The sequence below is a fragment of the Mixophyes fleayi genome, chromosome 4, assembly GCF_038048845.1.
Source record: "Mixophyes fleayi isolate aMixFle1 chromosome 4, aMixFle1.hap1, whole genome shotgun sequence".
Taxonomy (NCBI): Eukaryota; Metazoa; Chordata; class Amphibia; order Anura; family Limnodynastidae; genus Mixophyes; species Mixophyes fleayi.
This window is the reverse complement of record NC_134405.1, coordinates 241,796,879-241,819,215: the sequence shown is the minus strand read 5'-3', so window position 1 is coordinate 241,819,215 and position 22,337 is coordinate 241,796,879. Positions and strand designations below refer to the sequence as shown.

Below are 22,337 nucleotides of genomic sequence, written 5' to 3'. Positions count from 1 at the left end.
CTCTTGGGATGGGCTTTATAGGTAAGAGCTGCTGGTGTTAAAAATTGGAGACAAGCTGCAAGAAGATAAGCTTTTCGTTGCATATTAAATCGCCCCATAAGACACTATGGGGTACAAACTAGTTTTGTACTTAACACTAGTGATACTATATCATTATAAATCCTGCACTGCAAGCATCCTCAAGCACCGTGGAGCTTGGAGGGAGCCATTCTCATACACTGGAAGAGATTAGGTGCCCTTCTGGGCAAAAATATGTTATTTTTGGCGATATAATCACAATGTGTAAATGTCAAAAATGGTAGGGAAATGTGGGCTGAAAATTTGGCACAAACCTCAGGCAGTTATCATTACTGCTATTGTTAGGTTCCACTTTTTACTGCAAATGTGCCAATGTTTAGTTATAAAATGATTTATCAATCATGAGTTGTCAACGGCCAATTATTGACAATGATGGTCCCAGTTTAGAAAACGTATCCCCAAACATGTGTGCCCCTGGCAACAGCAACTGTATTAGGAGTACTAAGTCAAGCATCCATTCAGGCATAGTTTTCATCCTACGCCCACTTACAACACTGTTGCACCTGTTAATGGTGCCAAGCATGTAACATTACACCTCAACTGGAAAGCAGTGTTACAGGAAGGCTTCTTATCTTGAACTTTTACTCTGAAGACTTGGTTGAGAAATGCAAATCACAGGAATTATTATATAAGAGATTTAAAACAGAGGCAAAATATTTCATATCTTGGGCTAAGAAGGGAGGCGCCAAATCTTACTTCCCTTCAAAGGGGAGGTAACACAAATTGCAGCACACTATAGCTAGAAACAGTACTGTAAGAGCTTTTCATCAGTCCAACACCCATTAGATATATATGTTCTCTCTAGAGTCCAGGCACATTAAGAGCCCCATGGTCAGGACTGGATATGTGGGAGGGTACAGGGGCAGCACTCTGCTCGCTTTGTATGCCAATATTTTTTTATTTTGCATTAAAAATAAAATAATAGTAGCCTAGTAACTTGTAAATAAAGTAGAATATGTTCTAAATAATTTCCATTTAACTTTATTTTAGAGATGAAATGCTGTAGTGGCTTAGACCATGGAGAGCTACAGTGATGAAGTTTAGGAATATAGAAATAGTGGCACAGAAAAAGTAGCCTAAGTGAAAGTACAGGCAGATGTGAGCTGGAGAATACGCTACAAAAACAATTCCCACCCCCCCCCCCCGCCCCTCCAAAAATCAACAAATGTAACATTTGCTTAAGTGTACATGAGAAACGTGACTAAATATTTTTAATAACATTGCACTCCCATGTACATTTTTAACTTGCGCATGTTGCTATAATAATACTTACATTTCACCTCCTGGGTTTTAGCATAATCTAGATAATAAAGAGTTTGATATCAACAGTAGAACAACTGGTTAACAATTGAAAACACATTATACTTTATTTGCTAACCAGAGTATATCCAAGATTATTAACCAGTTTTAGTTTATAATATAAAACAGCCCCTATTTATGGTATTAGTGTCATTATTACGCTTGGATTCCAAAGCCTTAGGTAAGGGCTGGTGCAAGCCCTTGGGGACACTAGGCGGTGTCCCCTGTGCTTCTCACCTTGGCAGGGGGAAGGTGGGGGCAGCATGGTCAGCTCCTCAGACAGGCAGCCTGGCACTTGGGTGTGACATCATAGCCAAACGCCACACTCACAATGTAACACTATCTTTGAGAAGCAGCAGAGAGCAGTTTCACATGTAAGAAGCTGCTGGCTCCTTCTGCTTCATCTCAGCAGTTGGCACTATGTGTGAGGGTGCCATGGGGGGGATTGAAATCATTGGATAATTGACATTGTGTCACTCATTCAGTGTTTTAGGCGCCCCCTACACACTGGCGCACCCTAGGCATCTGCGTAGGTTTGCCTAATAGTAGCACTGGCTCTAGATACCGTTGACATTCATGCATAGGTTAACATGATAAAAGTGTACACTCCATTCATAGGGGTATATTTAACAAATTGTGATGGTGCACTAACGTGCACTTAACATAGAATCCATACCCCGATGTGTCCCCGCATATTTATTAAAGATGCTTCGCAGCAGATATCGTGGATATCTGCTGCTTTGCATTCTGCTTCATTTTGGGGAGTAGTCACCATTCAATAGTATGGTGACTGCTCCCTCTTGCAATCTAACAAGTTCCGAAAAATAGATTTTTTCGGGAACTTGTCTTGATAATGAAGCTGACGTACATTATCATTAATGAAAGTTTCAGTGCTGTCAGCTCTGCTCCGACGAGCAGAGCTGGACAGCGCATGTGTGGAGGGATCACATGATCCCTCCCTGTCATTCACACTCTCTCTCTGCAAACTATAATTGCCGATAGAGAACAGATATGTTTGTGCGCATGCCCGAGGGTTTCACTCGGCGCATGCGCACTGGAGTAAGAACAGGACCCCCGTTGACCACATACTGCTTCGGGAACGAAGCAGCAGTGGTAAGTATGATTTCTACTTCACAGGAACAGCAGTTTTTCGGAACTGCTGTTCCTGTATTGCTTTTTTAATAAATATGAGAAATAGTTCAATCCTTATCACTGCGATAAGGATTGAAAACTATTTCTCATATTTTGCGAGTGATGATAAATGTGCCTCATAGTCTCTAATGCTATGTACATGCTGGTCCACCCTATTTATTATTAATGCATGTGACTCATTGCAGTAAGTGCTGATTTTATTGGGAGTATCAGGAAGCAGCATTACAGTCATTTTAATCAATAATCCCTTCTACAAAAACAAGAAGCTAATCATGTGCCTACTGCGCACTTATTCTGAGCTATGCGTTCTTGCTAATAAAACGGGTAATAAAGCATTTACTATCATTGCATCCTTTATTTAAAAAAAAAGTCATTTATAATTAAGCACAGTGACAGAGGTAGTTAATCAATATTCCTTTAGGAAGAGAGTAAGAAAATAGGCAGCACGTGAACATTTACTAACCTTTCTATCTTCAGTCTGCCTGACATTGCCTTCAAAAGTTTTCTTCTCTTCAAAATCACAAGATGGTTTTAAAATAAGCTGACAAGAATTCAATGACTTCTCTGCCCCCGTCAGCTCCAGGGACTTTGACGCATACTGCTGTGACATAGTCTTGCCAACATGTGGTATAGGTAGAGCAGTATGAATCGGCTTTGATCCTACAGCTGGCTGCCTTAATTTGGAGGAAACGCTAAGTACAGACATACTTTCTAGAAGTAATTTAGCTCTTCAGACAAAATAAAAACAAGTCGTTAGCGTTTTCTTCTGGTACGGTCCACATTCAGCACATCTCCGTTCCTAGTGCATGACAAGCGAATCAGTCAGCCATGTGTTTTCTGAGGATTAGAATTACACACACTTTCCCAATGTGTCTAGGATATTCTTCATTCTAAATGCTTTCTAGCTTACACACACACAGGCTCTGCTCAGCCAGTCAGTTGCAGTGTAAGATTAAACACTCCTTTCGGGAGTGAGACGTTTTAAGGTATCGTTCACAGATCTCTGTGTCTGTGATTAAGCTTTATTCTCCACCTCTACAGAGGCATTTAAAGTATGGGGTTTCCCAGAATGAAAGCTAGGAGCAAATAAAAAAAAAAAAAAAAAAAGAAACAATTTCCAACTGCAACTGTCAAAATAACAGTGAGACTTCAGCTCTTCCTGACTGCACACACAGGCAGCTCGCATTCTTTCTGAGAAAAACATCACTCTATTTCAAGTTTAAAAAAAGGAGGCAGGACATTACAAGTGGCCAAAACAAGCAGCTGTTAAACGTGCTTCTAAGCCGGAAACAAACTCAGCAAAACTGTTTGTTAAATACTGTTGTTTCCTTCCACTTATGAAAACATTTTCCTGACACAATTATCACCTGGAAAGCTGGAACTGAATCTCAATATATCTGTTCAGCTTCTTGATTCTTACTAACAGTGTTACCACTAAAGGATCAATCTACATGTCTGCATGAAAGTTATAGAACTACTGAAAAAACCCCAGTCAGTAAGAGCTGTTTGATCTCTAGATAGCACTCTAAGGGGTATATTTAAGAAAGCACAGTAGTGCACTATCGTGCACTTACCGTGTAAATTAGGCCAGGATGTGCTCTCCGCAAATTTATTAAAGGTGCATCGCAGCAGATATCATTGATATCTGCTGCTTTGCACTCCTGATCATTTTTGCGAGCAGTCACCATTCAACAGAATGGTGACTGCTCCTGGCCGCAATCTAACAAGTCCCGAAAAAATGTTTTTTCCGGGAACTTATTGTGTTAATGTACGCCAGCTTCAGCTGGCGTACATCATAGGAAATGCTGCTAAAACTTCTGTTCTTCGGTATTTCCAGCTCTGCTCCGGAGAGCAGAGCTGGACAGCGCATGCGCAGGGAGTGATCTTGTGATCCCTCCCTGTCACAGCCTCAAGTTCTCCGGTCGGCACATACGCAGTAGCATGAAGAAGAGAAAGTGCACCGAAGAGGAGGAGATTCGGAGCCAGCGCGACGGAAGAGGCAGTGGTGAGTATGGTTTTTTTTATCACAGAAACAGCAGTTTTTCGGAACTGCTGTTTCTGTGTTCCATTTTTAATAAATTTGAGAAATACATCAATCCTTATCCATGCGATAAGGATTGATAAGTATTTCTCATTTTGTCCGATACATGATAAATGTGCCCCTAAGTCATTGGTGTGAGGTCATCGATATTTCTCAGAGTAAGAGCCCTCTTCATTTGTAAGCACTTGCATGGTTATAGTCATATGATTTAGGAAATCTGACTGTATTGATGTGAGATCACTGTGTAACCTCTAAAATCAAAACTGAGATCTAAGAAACACAACTGTGGTGTCAATAGAGATGCCTCTGAATCACACCTGTAAGCAGGGCCGCCGAGAGGGGGGGGGGGGGCGGGTACATTTTATCCGGACCCTGGCTTGCCAGGGGGCCCGGGACCTCGCTTCTAATTTTTTAATTGTTCTTTTTTTTTTTTTTCTATCTTGCGGGTTTCTTTTATGTATTTTTTTTTTTCGCGCCCGGGGGGGGGGGGGGGGGGGCGGGGGGTCTGTTCGTTGGTGGGGGGAGCTGGAACAATAAAACAAACAGAAAAAAAAAAATTCAAACGTGACCGTGGTCCTCCTCTCCTCTTCTCCAAGTCAAGTCACGCCCGTCAGTCAGTGAGGAGCGCCGGACAAGACAAAACCAGAAGAAAGAAGAGAGGACAGAAGAGAAGAAGAGAAAAAGAAAGAAGCTGACAGGAGGTAAGTAAAGAAACAGAGAGGCAAGGGGAGGAAAGGGACAGTGCTATAAAGAAGGGGGAGTAAAACAATGGGGGAGAGAGGCTGAGAATAAATAAAAAAGTAGAGGGAAACAATAAATAAAAAAGGGGAGAGAAACAATAAATAAAAAAGGAGAGAAACATAGAATAAATAAAGGGGAGAGAAGCACAGAGTTAAAAAAAAAAAAGGGGAGAGGCACATTTAATAGTGGGGACTATTAATTTAAGATGGGGTGGTTTGGGGGCTATTGAATATGGGGGTGAGTTTAGGGAGAATGAGGTCTATTTATTAAATATGACAGTTATTTAATGGCAGTAATAATGATTGCGGGAAATAGGTTTATTTCTTAAATGTGAATACTATTATTTTAATGTTGGGGCTGGAGGAAGGCCTAATTATTAATCGTGGGTGCTATTAATTTAACGCCGGGGCTGGCTGTAATTTGCTAAATGTAGCCATTTTTTTCCCAAATAGGTCCTTCAACATTCCAGGATCCGGACAAGCCGCAACTAAAGAAAGTAGCAGTCACAGGTGGTGAAAGTGAGAAGAACAGGTAGGAGAGAGCAGCAGAGTTTGTGAAATGTTGCGATTCTAGTAGGGACAATGGCAATTTTTGGTGAGTGTTGTGCCCAATGTAAGGTGCAGGCCAAGACTGAACTCTTTGTGTACACACTGCATTCTTTCTATACTACACTGTGGTGCTAGATGTCTTAAAAGTCAGGAGTGCTGGGACATATGTGACGCTCTGGTGAATTCAGGACCTAGTGATTTTGATGTGCTAGCTACGCCCCAATGGCGCATTCACGCCCCAAATGTATGACCACACCCCCGAAATTTTTTGCACCGCCGTTAGGCTAGCCATGCCCCAACGGTGCATTGACACGCCCCTGAATGCATGACCACACCACCGGAATTTTTTGCGCCGCCGTTACGTAGCAGCGGCGCAATTTTTTTTTAGGGCTTACTCGACTATGAGGAGGGCCCCATGAATTTGTTGTACCCGGGCCCTGAATTCCTCTTGGCAGCCCTGCCTGTAAGATCACTGGATAAACCTCACAATCAGTGCTGTGCGATCACTGGACAATCCTTACAATTAGTGCTATGTAATCACTGGATAAACCTCAGAACCTCTACTGCAAAATCGCATAATTGGAATCTGTGCTGTACATTCATTGGATAATCTTTACAATTATAATGCATGTGTGAACATAAATAAGCCTCTGAATAGCCCTCTCATAGCTTTCTGGTCAGAGAGAACATACTAAAAGAATCAAAGCTGCATGATCACTGAATTATCCTCAGAACCTGTGTCATGTGATCCCTTTATCACCTTATCAGTTACCACGGTGCAATCCCTGGATAACATTCAGTATCAGAGTTATCCTACCCACTTTTTAATTGCTGATTTATTTTGTTCAAAATTTAATGTAATTAATAGGCAATAATATTTGAGTGTAAAACGCAAAGTAGGTTGCAAACTGATACAACCTTCAGTTTTATTAAACTATTCAAAGTGGACCAGAAAAGGAACTTTTAAGCCTCACAGCCACAACATGATATAATTACAGTGTCAGATTCTGCTTCCCTGCAGTGAAACTTGGCTAATGCCCAAGATGGATAACTGGGAACTGCAATGTAGCTCATCCATTCAGCCATATAATATATGCTAAGTATATCAAGTTATTCAATTAAGTAAATACTGGTGAGTAGGAGAGCAAGGCAAAGCATTTCACCTTTACTTAAAAACAAGTAAAAAAACATAGAATAAATAAAAAAGTGGAGAGAAGCACAGAATATATAAAAAAGGAGAGAAGCAAAGAGTTAAAAAGAAAAAAAAAAAAGGGAAACCTTGTAAGGAAATTCTGCCATTTTTTCATATATATATATATATATATATATATATATATATATATATATATATATATATATATATATATATATATATATTTCTCTCCAATCTTTATTGGGCAATTTATCAAAAACTTAAAAGTCACCGAGACTGCTGTGCAATGGAACTGGAGGCCCAGACTTAGGCTTCTGGTTACAGATCCGAAAAAAAAAAAATTCAAATTTTTTTTAAAGAAAAAAATTGTACAAAAAAAAAAAAAAAAAAATATTAAATATTATTTTATTAAATAAAAACAAACTACAGGACAAATGCTTTATTTTTCTAATAAATACGTTTTACCAGTGAGCACCACCGATGGTGCTCACTGGAATATAAAGAAACATTCTAAACCGCATGCAACATTTGTACCAGTGAAAGAAAAAAATATATATTTCTTGAGAAAATATGATAAACTTTCCCTCTGTGAAACAGTTACCACTTGTGTTTTGTGACTCGATATGAAAACTAGGTAATGTGATTTTTTTTCTTGGGGTCATGAGTGTTTTAGGATGTGCGTACCTGGGCAATTTCATCTCATTACCATTTATTTGTAATCAACACATTCCACTTGGCGTTGAACAGAACCGCTCCTCAGATGGGACAAAACAATACTATAAGATGCATCTATAGTGTCTGTCTTGCATTTTCCATGTATTGTGCCAAATGTGTTTGTCTAGTGCATTCCTCAGGGATATTACAAACCCCATCTGAGGTGCATTCATGGTTAAGTCAATGCTAAGTGAATGAAATTAGGAGCATGGGGATGAGGGAATTACCTGTATCAAAATATTCTTATAGAGGTCCTGCTATTACCATAAATAAGAAACCCACATAAAAGAATCTGCTATAAAGATTCCAGCATTAGTTAGGATAAATGTTGCTAACAAGGCACTTTTTAAATAACTTTCCGATACTAAGGTACCAAACTATTACTTGTTACAAATTTACTTTGCCTCTTAAAACTATTTTACAAAGCAAGAAATTGCATAATGTATTTTCCCTAGTATCACACAATGAAATACCAAATTTTCAAAATGATGAAGCACCATAAAAACTATTTTCTTTTATAATCTCACATTTTTAAGCAAACTGGCCTAGCCTGGAGGAAAAAAAAAACATAAAAAAGAGAACAGTGTAACAAAACAGCAAACACAGTGTGTGACAAGAGTTTTTAAACTCAAAAAGTTATTTTTGCCCTTTTTAATATCTTGATTATACATTTGACATATTGAAACAAAATATTATACTACATATGAGGCAGTGTTTGCGAGTGGTGAGCTAACCATTATAAGGGGGGAATTCAATTGGCCGCGATGTTCCTCAGAACATTGTGGACGCACATTTTTACTGTTTTTACGGTAAAAAATAACGTTCAGTTTTGTTTGCACCTGTCAAACCTCTGGGGTGCAAGCAAAACTAAGTGTTCTTTCTGTAAAAACTTATTCACACAAGGTGTTTCGTGGCCATTTCAGAGGCTTCTCAAGGATTTTTTTGGAATTGAATTTTCCCCTAAAAATGGAAACTTTTTCACAACTGTTGCTCAAAATATTCATCACTTTCAGGATGGACTGCAAAATTTGGCATGTTTCACTGGCATAAATTTGGCTTTAAGTGTTTCGTGTCCTAAGAGAACCACACCACCCAGTTGTGTTCAAATGATTATGCACGATATTGAAGCACTAAACACATTCAATAAACATAATAAGATCAATCTAACAAAATTGGAAACACAAGCTCTACAAGATTTGAAAAATAATGAAGACATCATCATAAAACCGGCCGACAAGGGCGGTGGCCCTACTGAAAGAAGGTTTTGAATCAGGAATATTAAACGAAACAAGAACACTCATTCATTAACATAACACATTCATCCATACCTGTCTTGTATTAAATACCCAAAGTCCACAAAAATTATACCAATTCCCCCGGCAGACCAATTATATCGGGCATAAATTCAATTACTTCAAATCTTTCTCAATATATCGATTTTTTTCTACAGAAATGTGTGAAGCATCAGAAATCATACTTACAAGATACATCACATATATTAAACATACTACAAAACATACAATGGAACGAGGACTACTGGTTAATCACCAGTGATGTGACATCTTTATATATGGTTATAGACCACCAACAAGGTGGTAATAGCACAGAACATTATTTATCTGCAGATCCCTCACTCCACCCACAACAGACACAATTTCTTTTAGACAGCATTGAATTCATAAAGACACGTAATTATTTTTGGCTTAACAAGACATATTATTTACAGACTCGAGGAACAGCCATGGGAACCAGTTATGCTAATTTATTTATGAGTTGATGGCAGGATGAGTATATCTGGTCTAATCCAGCACTGGAGGCGAATCTGGTCCTATGGAATAGGTATATAGACGATGTCATCTTCATATGGAAAGGAGGTGAATTCTCTCTCAAAGAAATTATCCTGACCTTAAATCAAAATCCATACAACTTATACTTCACCACCAAATACAGTAAAGAGTATCGAATTTTTAGATTTATCTATTTTCATACAAAACAACTGTATTCATACCAAGACCTACCAAAAACCGGTTGACATCAATAGTTACATTTTGGCATCAAGTAATCACCATCCGAATTGGCTTCAAAACATTCCGTTTGGACAATTCACAAAAATCCGCAGAAACTGTTCTCAACTTAATCATTTTGAAGAACAGGGCCAAGTCATGGCAAAACAGTTTAGAGACAAACAATACCCAATCACAATGATAAATTCAGCATATACACAAGCATTATCAAAAGATAGAGCAGATTTAATCAAAATTAAAGACAAGCCTTTATAGTCAGGAGCGAATAATAACGTTTTTCTCATTACAAACTATACAGACAGCTCCTTTAAAATCAGGAACATTCTTAATAAACATTGGAACATATTAAAACAAGATCACGACCTCAAACACATCCTCCCAGACAAACCCGATATCCTATTCCGTAAAGCTCCAGATATAAAAAAAAGAAACTAGCAACTAACCATTTCATTCTTAAAGCACCTGTCCAAACTACTCTTACATCCTCCACGGATCCAGTGGGTTTCTACAAGTTTGGGCGATGCATGAGATGCAAAACATGTGGAAACAATAGTACTAAACCCACAAGATTTATTTCTTCAACAAGCACCAAACAATACAAAATCTGAAATTTCATGACATGTGATTCCAAAGGAATAGTGTATCTATTAGAATGCCCCTTCCCTATCCAATATGTGGGACGGACAGTTAGGTCACTGAAAGTTAGAATAGCGGAACATGTCAGAAACATTCGGAAAGGTCTTGAAACACAGTGTCTCCAATCATTTTACGTTGCAACATAATAGCGATCCATCGTTAATGAAATTTACAGCTATCACTAAAGTAGAATAAAACTGGTGAGGAGGTGATTACGAGGAAAACCGATAAGGAAGAACACAAATGGATATACCAACTTAAGACACTTAATCCAGAAGGTATGAATATTGATTTTGATGTGTGTAGTTGTCTATAACATCCTATCCATGGAAGCGCTAGGTTTTAGGACCACACTCTACCGGCATACCACCTGTTATATGCCCAATCCCATTCCGAACTTGGAAGCGATACCGGGTGGGTTGGCTCAGTACCCAATGTAGCCACACTGTTGAAGATCCAGTCCGATAGAAATAGTGGGTCAATTGAGTTGATCTCCCTACCACCAATGAGTGGGTTAAGACACTATGACACGGAACATTCAATACTTACCTATGGATGGTGCCAGAATAGACCATTTTTCATATATATTTGTCCATTTACATCTATTAAATATAAGACTGTAAGCTAGGACCATTTACATAACAATATATCTAATGTCTGTCCTCCTTCATTATCTCCAATGTTAGTAGTTAATTATTGTTATATTAGACATGTCGTGACTCTGCATTCTACATTGATAACTTTACTGAATTTTTTGAGTAAGTGGTTTTCATCTCCATATTTATACTCCATTTTTATTTTCATTTTATTTTTATTTACTTTTATTTTCATCTTTTTTCTGCTGTGTATTTACTTAATCATTATGTATTTTTCCTCTTACTATTATGTGGTAGTATGACTATACTTAAGTCCACAAACATAATATAACCAATATACATGTAAATGTATACATTCAATAGGTCCACAGATCACTGGTCAATACCAGACCACATTTGGTATGTTTTTTTTTCTAAACATACCATCTTGTATGCTTTATGATCATTAGCATTAGATCGATGTAATGTCATTAGAGGCAATATAATAACATGGTTTATCATGCAACTCAAGATATATCCTGAATAATGTCATTTATCCAAATATGGAGACCAAAAATCAAAGGATAACATGGACAGAATACATTAAACAACTACTTGTCCAAGGATCGCTAATCACCCAATGAGATCACAGCACACCATTTAGTAACAAGACACAAAGACATCCAGCAATTACATACAAGCCTTGAAAAAGTCACAGTCATGTGACGAAACGTGTCTGCAGCCACACCCACTTCCGGAAATCAACCCATGCGTTCCATGTTGGAATGCATGCTGAACCACCCAGCTCAGACCACACTTTAAACACAGCAGCTGTGCAACGTTCAAGTGGACTTTCTCCGCCGAACTCACTGATCGGTTCACATAGAGGACAGACCCAATATCGCAAGTACCTTGCTCTTAGCAGCAATATCTATGTATTGTTTACTGGACAATTATCTCTTATATTTAAACCAACCACTGTAGTGATTAGCAGACACTCCGTTTGCATGAGGAATCATCCAGGACTTTTCAAATGGGCTCCTGATTTTTATTAGTCTATCCATGCATTTATATGTTTTTACCTAGCATTGTTTTATTGCATATATGTTGGGGTTTTTTTTGGTTTTTTTTGCATCAATATTTTTATTCAAATTTTTAAAGGTATATGGGGGTACAGAAAAAAAAGAAAGGGGAAAGGCAATTACCAAGAAAGGGGAACACATAGGGATTCCCCACGCAGAGGGAAAGGAGTCACTCAATTAAACTTGAAACTAACATAAGGCACACAATATCAATAATGCGCATTTAAAAATGAAAGGGGAATATAAAACAATCCACTCATAAGGAAGAAAAACAAAAACAAAACCCCCTCCAACAAACAGAAATATAGCAAGACATATCAGCCTTCATTTTGATCATCTGGAGATATCTCCACCATGGGAGGGGTACCAGGGGATAAGAGCTGATCAGTGGGCTGGGGAGATTCTATAAAGGCCGCTGGAGAGTGAGCTGTTGGAAAATCTGAAGTATCTTGGGGAGCCCCAGGGCCATCTGTAATATATTCATGCCACCTGAATCATTTTATGATAGGAGCTGATGCAGATGAGGCTTAGGGCGTATCTATTGTTTCCATCTCAAAGCTATACTGTAACTTAGAGATGATTCGGGCAGTGGTAGATGGGGGGGACGGGGGACTGAGACTTCCAGTTTTGTGCTATCGCTGCTCTAGCAGTTATTAATATGTGGCCCAAAAGGTAGCGATCGTGCTTTGGAATGGAAGTTGGATAGACATGGAGAAGAGCTAGGGCTGGGTCTGGAGCAACAGGAGTTTTTAGGACCGTTGAAATCAGACCAAAAACCTCGCCCCATAGTGGCTGTATCATAGGGCATGACCAGAAGACATGAAAAATATCGGCTATTTGGGAACATTGGCACCAACAGAATTTTGATTGGCTTGGCCAGAACCTGTATAGCCGCTCCGGGGTAAGGTATAGCCGGTTGAGAAGTTTGATCTGCATCTCTGTATGATTAATGCATTTAGACATACGGTGGGAAGTTACAAAAATTCTTTCCCATTGTCGCTCAGTGAGCATTAAATTCAAGTCCTTTGTCCACTGGGTTTGTGCCGGAGTTTTATTCGGAGGGATCAGGGAATAAATGTAATGGTACCAGAATGTTATTCCGCCTCTACCACTACCCTTTGTCAGTCTATCTATAACAGATGATGGGAGCGAAGTGAGAGAGTAGGGGGTCCTAGAAACAGTTTTGACCCAGTGGCTGATTTGCAAGTACCTATATGTCTCTGAGGATGGCAAGCTATAGCGGTCTTGGAGATGCGAAAAGGAAAGAAAAAGGCCTTGGGCAAACAAATCTGACACTGAGGAAATTCCTCTAGCTTTCCAGACAGCCAAATTCACGTCTGAAATGATTTGACTCACTGCCTGAAGAGAGAGGTTACGAGATGGGAGTACAAAGTTGGTATGCAACCCAATGATCCTATCCTGCATGGCATCCGAAATGGACCGTAACCTGTATACAACAGATGGGCGAGCCGGCCTGGGTGTCCAGAGAAGATCCAACAGCGGGTAGCTAGGGCACACAGCTCTCTCCAGATCTACCCATGGCTTCGAGGTAGGGGGGAGCACCCAATCCCGCAGGTGGCTCAATATGCAAGCCTCCTGGTAGCAAGTCAAGTTAGGAAGCATCAGTCCCCCGCATTGTTTAGGTAGGGCCACACGTTTATGGGAAAGAAGGGGGTGCTTCTGCCGCCACACATATGCCATCATTAGCGTATGGAAGCGGGCCATCAATCATTTAGGTACAATATAGGGAATAGTGCGAAAAATATACATCAGTTTGGGTAACAGCATCATTTTGAAAACAGCTATACGGCCCAGCCAGGAGACCTCGAAGTTAAGCCAGTTCTTAGTTAGGGAAGTAAGATGTAAATAAATTGGATTGAAATTAGTTTCGAATACTGTGGATAGGGTAGGGGGAATGTGTATACCCAGATACGGCAAAGAATCCTTTACCCAGACAAACGGGAATTTCCTTTGCAAAAACGATAGTGAGGATTGCGGTATATTAATAGGTAGGGCCTCGGATTTAGTAATATTTAACTTCTACAACGAGGCCAAACTGTAGTCGTCTAGAATGCTTTTTAAGACTGGCTTGCCAGTCACGAGGTCTCCGGATTGGTAACAAACAGAAGTACATCATCCGCAAATAGACATAGTTTGTGTTTTTATTTTATTTGCATATTAAATCGTGTTCATTATCAGCAGATCATACTACCTTTTTTCTGAACCATTCATCAGTTTTGATTCTAGACACTATCTGCAGATATTACATCATTGCCATATATGTCAGATACTATAACTTAGTCATTTCACAGCACTTATGACATATTTCTCCTCTAAATTCTATCGCTTATAACCTCTGGGGGTAAATGTATCAATGTCCGGATTCTTCAACTCCGGCGAGATCTGCGTCTTCAGAGCTTAAATTTAAAGCGGCGCTGCCTTGTAAAAGGGAAGTTTCCCTATACAAGGCAGCGCCGCTTTAAATTTAAGCGCTGAAGACGCCGATCTCGCCGGAGTTGAAGAATCCGGACATTGATACATTTACCCCCAGGTGTGAATCAGTTGTGTTCATAGACTATCATTTCCACAAAACAGAAATTTACAAATACAGCATGTACAGATTGTGTTCCCGGATGGCCTGTTCCCCAGCAATACCATATACATGAAAGTTTGTAGCAGTTTTGTCCAAGTAGAAAATGTGACAGCATTTGAAATTGCAAATACTAAAAGTTGCCGCCCTGGGTTTTTTACATTTCTTTACATAACAATAGAAGTTGAATCACAATCTTTAATAACCTCTGAGTTTAGGCACAGCCATTACAGCAATTCTCCATACAAGCAAAGTTAAAACCCCTATAGCCAAAAGGAAGAAGAAACTAGTTTATAATCAATTTAACAGAGTAATTGGATTCCTTAATCATCCTGACAGAAGAGTTCTGGCTTCCTTTACTATACATTTATTACAAATTACATTTTCTTAGGGGCATTAGAATGAGGATTTTTTTTTTCTTTTGACTTCTTTTCTTGTCAGTAAATTTTTTTTTTTTATCTTCAGTTCACAATGTCCCTATTATACAGTCAATTAGGACAGAGGGAGGAGAGACAGCATTAATTAATTAAAGCAACTGATCATAAGTAGCTGTCGCACAGGGATCACACTCAGTGTTACATTGATATTCAGAAAGCATACATCCAATGCAGATGGAAGGGTACTGGCAACCCTAGGTGCCCCTGTCAGGCAGTGCTCTTCCCTGGTTGTGCCTCCTCCTTCTTACCTTGTGTGGGTTAAATGGGGGGCTGCCTTTTCTGTTCCTGGCTGCTGCTCTTCAGTGTCAGTGTGTGAGTGTGGCACTGCACTGTGACATCACAGTGATACGCTTGGACTATGGTGCTGCACTGACACAGAGGATGAGCAGCATCACAGCGCAAGGTAGGAAGCGCTCATGGCAAACTCAAGTTCATTTAAATAAATGAAACACAACCCCTTTTCTTCACTGTGTTTTAGTTGACAGAGCAGTCGATGAAATTTCAGCGATCTATGCAAGCGCCTTCGTTCACCTAATGGTGTCACCAGCCAATGAATTTTTCATTTTAAGAATATTTGAGGACACAGCATTAATGGTCACTGCAAAACCAGAATTCGGTTTTCATCTAAAGATTTTAAGATTGCAAGCAGGGAACGCTTATCCTTTTGTTTTATTTGTCATTACCAGTCTTGTTTTACACTACTATATTTTTTGTTACCAATTTTAAAGGATTTTGGTGCTATGTATATAATAATAATAAAATGTAGCATATATACTTAGGTAGTATACAAGCAACTTGCTTTCCCTACTAACAGCATAATCAGGGCCGTCTTAACAGCATTATAGGCCCCCAGGCAAATCAGTGCAGTGAGGGCCCTGCCTACACAGCCACTCACAGAAATAAAAAGGTGAATTATCAATAAAATTGAGTATATTTATTGGTGCCTCCAACAAAATCAGTGTTTAAACATTAAAAACCACGTCATAGCCTTCAAACTTCATTGCGCTCAGTTTCATTTCTTTCATTATTTCTGTTTAGGAAGTAGAAGGTCGAGGCAACTGACATGAACTGTTAAAAATATTAGAATAACTTTATTATAGCTTTACAGCTTCAAAAAATTGTGTGAGTTCATTTTGTCTTGTTTATGTACAATTAGTATGCATATGTTGTTTCCATCAAAGTCAAGATATGTATTCACAACAGCAAGATCGCATGTACAGATAGCAGCCGATACGGAGGTGATTAGTCCACCTAAATGTTTTTATAAAGAGAGTTTGAAGTTCTGAATGAATCTCCCAGAATATACTGAAAAGTTGGCAAGCCTGTGCGGCCCCTGGGCAACTTCACAGCATGCCCATGCATTAAGGTGGCTCTGAGCATAATTATATTTAATATCAGAGTCATTTTTAGGTTAGGTCAGAAAGAAGAAACACCCTAAGTCATCAATTGTCCTGGTTTCAGTATATGTATTATACTTTTATAGTGTACAGTTGGAAGGCACAGTTCCAGCTTCCTTTCTGTGTCAACTTTCACCTTAAGCCTTATATTCACCGGTCCACTGTAGATCACCTTTCTCCCCTTTTACTGGAATAATGCTCCAGAAGTGCAGATGTTTACATGTCCATGGATGATATCACTCTTCTGGTGAGACCTGTAGTTCTCTTCTACCTGGTGAAATGCCTCGAATTTCAGGAATCAAACACATATTGCACCTACATCACAAACATGATTTTCTTCAACAGATAATACCCCCCTCTCTCAAACTAGCTTGTAGCCCTCGGTAACTATGGCTCTATTAAGACCCGGCGCAAGCACCTCCATGACACTCCATGGGTACTTTACCCCTATCCTACCATTTTGCTCCCTTCTCTCCTTGTTCGCACCAATATGTCTTCTCCCTTTTTATTTTTATTTTTCCTGTTATAAGTTTAAAGAAAAAAAAAAATCAATAAAGGCTGTAACTGTGTTCAGACTTCAGCTTATGATGTAATTTCTATCCAGTATTGCTAATGAAGAATGTATAGGCTACAAGTAAAAGGGATCTACCTGTTGACTTTTGCAGCCACGCCCCTTCCCAGAACCTGGAGAGGAGGAGTATAATGATGCAAATGACATCACTAAGTCTTATTCCGTAGCATAATGCAGTGAATCGTAACAGGTGATAGGGCAACAGTGACGCAATGGCATTACCACACCCCCTACCACATTTGCCACAAGTTGGCAAGTATGTCCCCAGTAATTGCTACACTGTAAAACTATCTGAAACACAGGGCAAGTTAAAAATGTTTTTGAGAATAAAAAAAATACTCATTTTCCTCCCTACTTTGAACTTCTGACAATCTTCAGTGTATACGAATAGTCTAGAACTACAGTTAATGATTTTTTTCATTGCCAAGGTCTGTGGGTAGCACTTGCTAAGTGTTAAAAGGACAGCCTGCATTAAGGGAAAGACGTTAACAGGCCTCCATAAACTCTCTGGCAAGGTCTCAGTGGCAAATGAAAGCTTTGATCTTACAATGGAAACCATTGCTTTTCAGACCTCTGGCAGAAACTTGTATTTGGGTCAGTAAAGAGGATTTTTTATGTCGCAGCTAAACTGGCATTTTCTACTGGACTGAAATAAAAAAAATAACTATTCCATAAGGTTTCCATTGGCTCAAGGAAACGGTAACATCTGGTGTAATCATGAAGAGCAGGTTTTTGGCCTATGCTGGCAACATAAGGTTCATAGAGACGAAAATGTACAAGGAAAAATACTTTGATGTCAATAAGCATAAATATGCAAATAATAACACAAGTTATATAACATCAATTCATGTTCTAAATAAGGGAAAGAAAAATATGGCTGTGGAATGCTTGTCAATAATTACTAATTATACTAGCATGAAATCAATAAAATGTGCTTGTTGCATTCATTTTTATCAACAGGTGTTCCTAAATAAAATATGGAGTCTCATTTAATAATGCTTTAGGACTACACATTTTGCTAATAAAACATTCAAACAAACCATACTAAACAGAAAAAACATATTACATAAATTGCAAATTATAATACGCTGTTAAAATAATATTTCTTCATATACTTATTGCACCAAGCATTGTACGGTTTCTGTTTTGTAGCTTTGTTAATTTGGTAATTAAGTTTAAAAAAAAAGATTACACAGAAGAGAGGAAATATGGAAACTGACAATTGGCTGTGATATGTGCTGCTGCAGTGTAAGAAGTGGCTAATAGGGTTTATTAATAATAATAATAATAATAATAATAATACAAAAAAAACATACCTGTAAAATGCCTTGAATTATTTGCTGCTAGCAGGTTATGGTCCCAGGAGAAAAGTGTCAGACGCTTAGGAAAATTGACTGTAATAGCAACCTTATGAAGTTCACAGTAACCAATCAGACAAACCAGAACTACCAGTCATAGAAAATTAAACTGAAGATGTGCTAATAAGGGAAAGTACCTGGGATTATACCAAAGATGCCAGGTTTATTCCACTCCCAAATGAATTGATCAAGAAAGATCATAAAATCCAAAGTATCATCTACATTAACACACACTTGCCCACTTTATAGATCTCCCATCTGGGGGTGTGGCCATGCAAATCGCACCATCCTAACCCCGTTACTCTGTTAAACTATACAATTTTCAGCCTATTACAGCAGGGGGCGGGTCAAAATAACACGATTAGCCCCGCCCCTACCAAGGATGCTGGAGGTTGCCTGCTCTCCGGGGAAAGCTCTCAAAAATTTGTGAATTTCCCAGACATTCTGGGATAGTAGGCAATATGCATTAACATAGATAGAGAAAGTGTGCACATATGCAAACATGAATGTGTAAAAAAAAAAAAATTTGGGAGGAGTTACAGAAAGTGCATGGAAGAGAAAATATTCGCAATAAGCTGTATTTAGCGAGAAAACAATATAAAATTAAGCTGCTGAAGGGCAATCACTTGCAAAACTACCTAAGGTGTAGATTAAAAATGGTAGAGTACCTACATTGTAATGAAGAGATAAAAGTCTTCCATGTATTGGTATTGCGACTCATTGATCTCCCAGATAGCTATGAAATGCTTGTGACACAATAGATTCTCAAACAAACTACAAGCTCATGTTAGAATAGTGAAAAGCAAGCATGTAGCTAAATACAGGAGGAAAATGTACCCAGAGCAGAATCAGCACTAAAAACATAAGAATGTGGCAAGAACCATAGTCAGTGATATGAAATATAAAAATGTTTTGGATGCAAGAAACATGGTCATCTAAATGTTTATTTCCAAGTTTGTTAAGATAGAATAAATAAGCTGAACTAAAGTAACCAAAAAAAAATAAAAAATTATGTTATATGGATTTACTCCACAAGTCGTATGACTAGCCATAGAAGAAGTGCTCCTTCTCTCATACTAACCAAACAGAGTTAATTTAATTGGCAGAAAGAATAAGGGGAAGGTTGCCTTCACAGCCCGGTTTTTATTACACTGACCAGAAGGATATAAGAAGCCTATATTAGAATATTTGGAAGCAAGGCCTATGTATATTTCCCAAAATAAAATTGTACCAATTGGGAAATCCATGCAAACAAAGGATTTCTGGTAGGCTAAAGTGGGCCAAAATGGTACAAAAAGCTCCACCAAGATCAACAAGGTAACAATTGGCAGAAATGTGGTATTTCACTAAAGGGAACATTCAACTGGCTGTGAGGTGCCGTCGTACATCGCCTCAATGTTGGGCAGATTACAATGCAAGGAATCTCCACTCATTTTGCCTCCCACCTCTATGGGGTTTGAGGGAAAAATGAGCGTAGATCTCAGCCCCAACATTTGTGCAATGTGTCTCTGTGGATTGTTTCGGAGACACATCGCGCTGAATTGAATCTCCCCCTAAGACTCAAATTTTATGACATCTGACAAGTAGTTCTAATTGCGAACAGGTTGAATAGGAAACATGAGATGCAAAGTCTAAGCATGAGATACCAAAACTGAGGTACAACGACCAGGAAACAGTTGGAAAATGAGTTTTGCTCTATAATAACAAGACTTCTTTAACTTCAGCACATCGATACAATGTCCTCAATCATCTGCTGCAAACAACTGCATGGGGATAAAGCACATTGGTTCCAATTACTCTATATACACTTCAGGAGTGGCAGCAACATGTGTCTTTGAGACAGTGCATGTACCATTTTCTTACATAAAGGGGTCAATGAAGGACCCCTCACAACTGCAAGTGTACACACTGCATGTAGATAACTAAACTTAATAATACAGATTGTAGTGAACCAGGGTCTTCTTTGACTGCAACATGTGTATCAATGCTTATGTGTACATTACACCTTTAAGGTAAACGTGTGTGTGGGAAAATAAACAGCTCCCCTATATACATATATACTCAAAAGTATTGTTTCAATGAATAGTATTAAAAGGAAACCAAAAAAAAATCCATATTGTTTAAATTACAGTCTATGGGCCCGATTCATCAAAGCAATTAAGCGCAGCAATGTTCAATTAACCTTCGTACACAAAGGACACATACTACAGCCTAAAATTTCTGGGAGGGAACAGGGCAGGGAAGGAGTGTTCGTCCATAGTCAATGTACAGTACAGACGAGCCAAACTGGAGTGCACGCAGCCACGTCAAGCTTTGGGCATTTCAAAGATAGGATTTTTTCTGCCGTATCTCCTGCTCCAGTTGCAGGGTTAGTCTAAGTCCTGATTACTAGTGATGACAGTCTCCTATGCATGCCATTACATGTGTTTGCACCCAATGTCTACTGAACATTAAATACATTTTTACAGTTGCTCCTAAGCTCATCAAAATAAATGTATTTCATGGGGAAAAAAAAACAACTACATTTTTGTTTTTGTTTTAAAATATTACATTTTTAACAACAAGTGACATTAATTGAATAGTTTTTTTCTTTCTTCATTGTGCGTTCTTTTGCAAATGTATATTCCACATAGGCAGTGGACGTATGCTGCAGTGTCTTGTGTAGTAGAGGAGAGCAGACCTGCACACTAATTCATCAGCGCACGTATCTTCAGATCCGTTCTTTGTTGAATTCTGGAGTATGCAGAGCCGGTTTATATGCTTTTTAAAACAAACGCACATTGTGCTCAGTATGTGTGCTTTGATGAATCAGGCCTTACATCTCTATTCCCTGAAACCTGACGTATTCCTTTAAACCATCTAGAACTTCTAGGCTGTATTCTTTTACTTATTTATAAATATGTCCGTATTATTTATTAATTAATCCCTCCAGAGACATGTGAAACATTGCACTCTTCCATATATCTCTTCACAGACAATAATTTACAGATCCCATAATTAAAAACAAGGTGTAGTTCAGTAACTAAATTATTTCGGTTCCATGACTTCTGTGGTGTGTAAGGACCTCTGTCCCAATACTACATTTGTACATTTACAAATGTTGCTGAATATTAAAAAAAAAAAAAATGGGGAGGAGATAAAGATTAAAAAGCAAATATTTCACCCAAGCTGAAAATGCAGACACTAAAAAGTGGTTATTGGTTTGTATAGAAATTTATAAATACAGTATGCTGTGTATTTGCTCTACATATTGCATTGTAGTTAGTCATAATCCCTTGCACATTAGTTCAGAACTGGCTCTATCCCTTCAGCACAGTCTCTCTGCAACGTTTCTGGCAGCTGTGCACTAATTAACAGAACGACAATGTGTGCATGCGTGCCGTATACATTTACTGTCTAGAACTTTACTTGCCAGGAACACATCCAGCTACACATTAAAACATTCCATGGCAATTTGGACCATTGTTATAGTGATGCACTGGGTTTATTGCACTGGCCTGGGGAAAAGATCACTTGCCCCCTACCTAATTGCTGTTCAACTGAGTTACTCACTGTGGGCCTGATTCAATAAGGAACACAAATGCAGATCAATGCCATATTTTGTGTTAACTTGACTTCACTGAACACAAGTGTATGCAGTTCATCTTAAAGCGCATAGGACACGTTTGACAGCCTACGACTTCCTGGGAGTAATGGGTTGGGGGGAAGGGTCATATGCATGTAGTCAATGTACAGTAAGGGTGTGCCAAGCTCGAGTGCATGCAGCAGCATTCGATTCAAGCTTTGGGCATCATTAAGGTACGTGTTTTTCAGGCCTTGTATTAATAATAGAACAGAACTTGTGCCAGTGAACACAATTGCATGCAATTTATGACCGAACTTAAATGGCATGACTAGGACCAGAAGGACAGAACGGGCATTGAAAGGGGGAGATGTAGGCA

The 22,337-nt window shown here is 38.8% G+C and overlaps 1 protein-coding gene across 4 annotated transcripts in view; it reads right to left on the bottom strand.

Annotated features, from left to right (window-relative positions):
- NAV3 (neuron navigator 3) overlaps positions 1-22,337 on the bottom strand; it is a 539,311-nt gene that overhangs the window by 291,367 nt on the left and 225,607 nt on the right. For 3 of the 4 annotated variants that reach the window (XM_075209579.1, XM_075209580.1, XM_075209581.1), the window contains exon 1: positions 2,993-3,579. The exons of the other annotated variant lie outside the window; for it this stretch is intronic. In XM_075209579.1, the coding sequence (XP_075065680.1) occupies positions 2,993-3,235 (243 nt within the window). In that variant the 5' untranslated portion in view covers positions 3,236-3,579. Of the gene's footprint in view, positions 1-2,992; positions 3,580-22,337 lie in introns of those variants that run through there. 4 annotated transcript variants of the gene reach the window in all.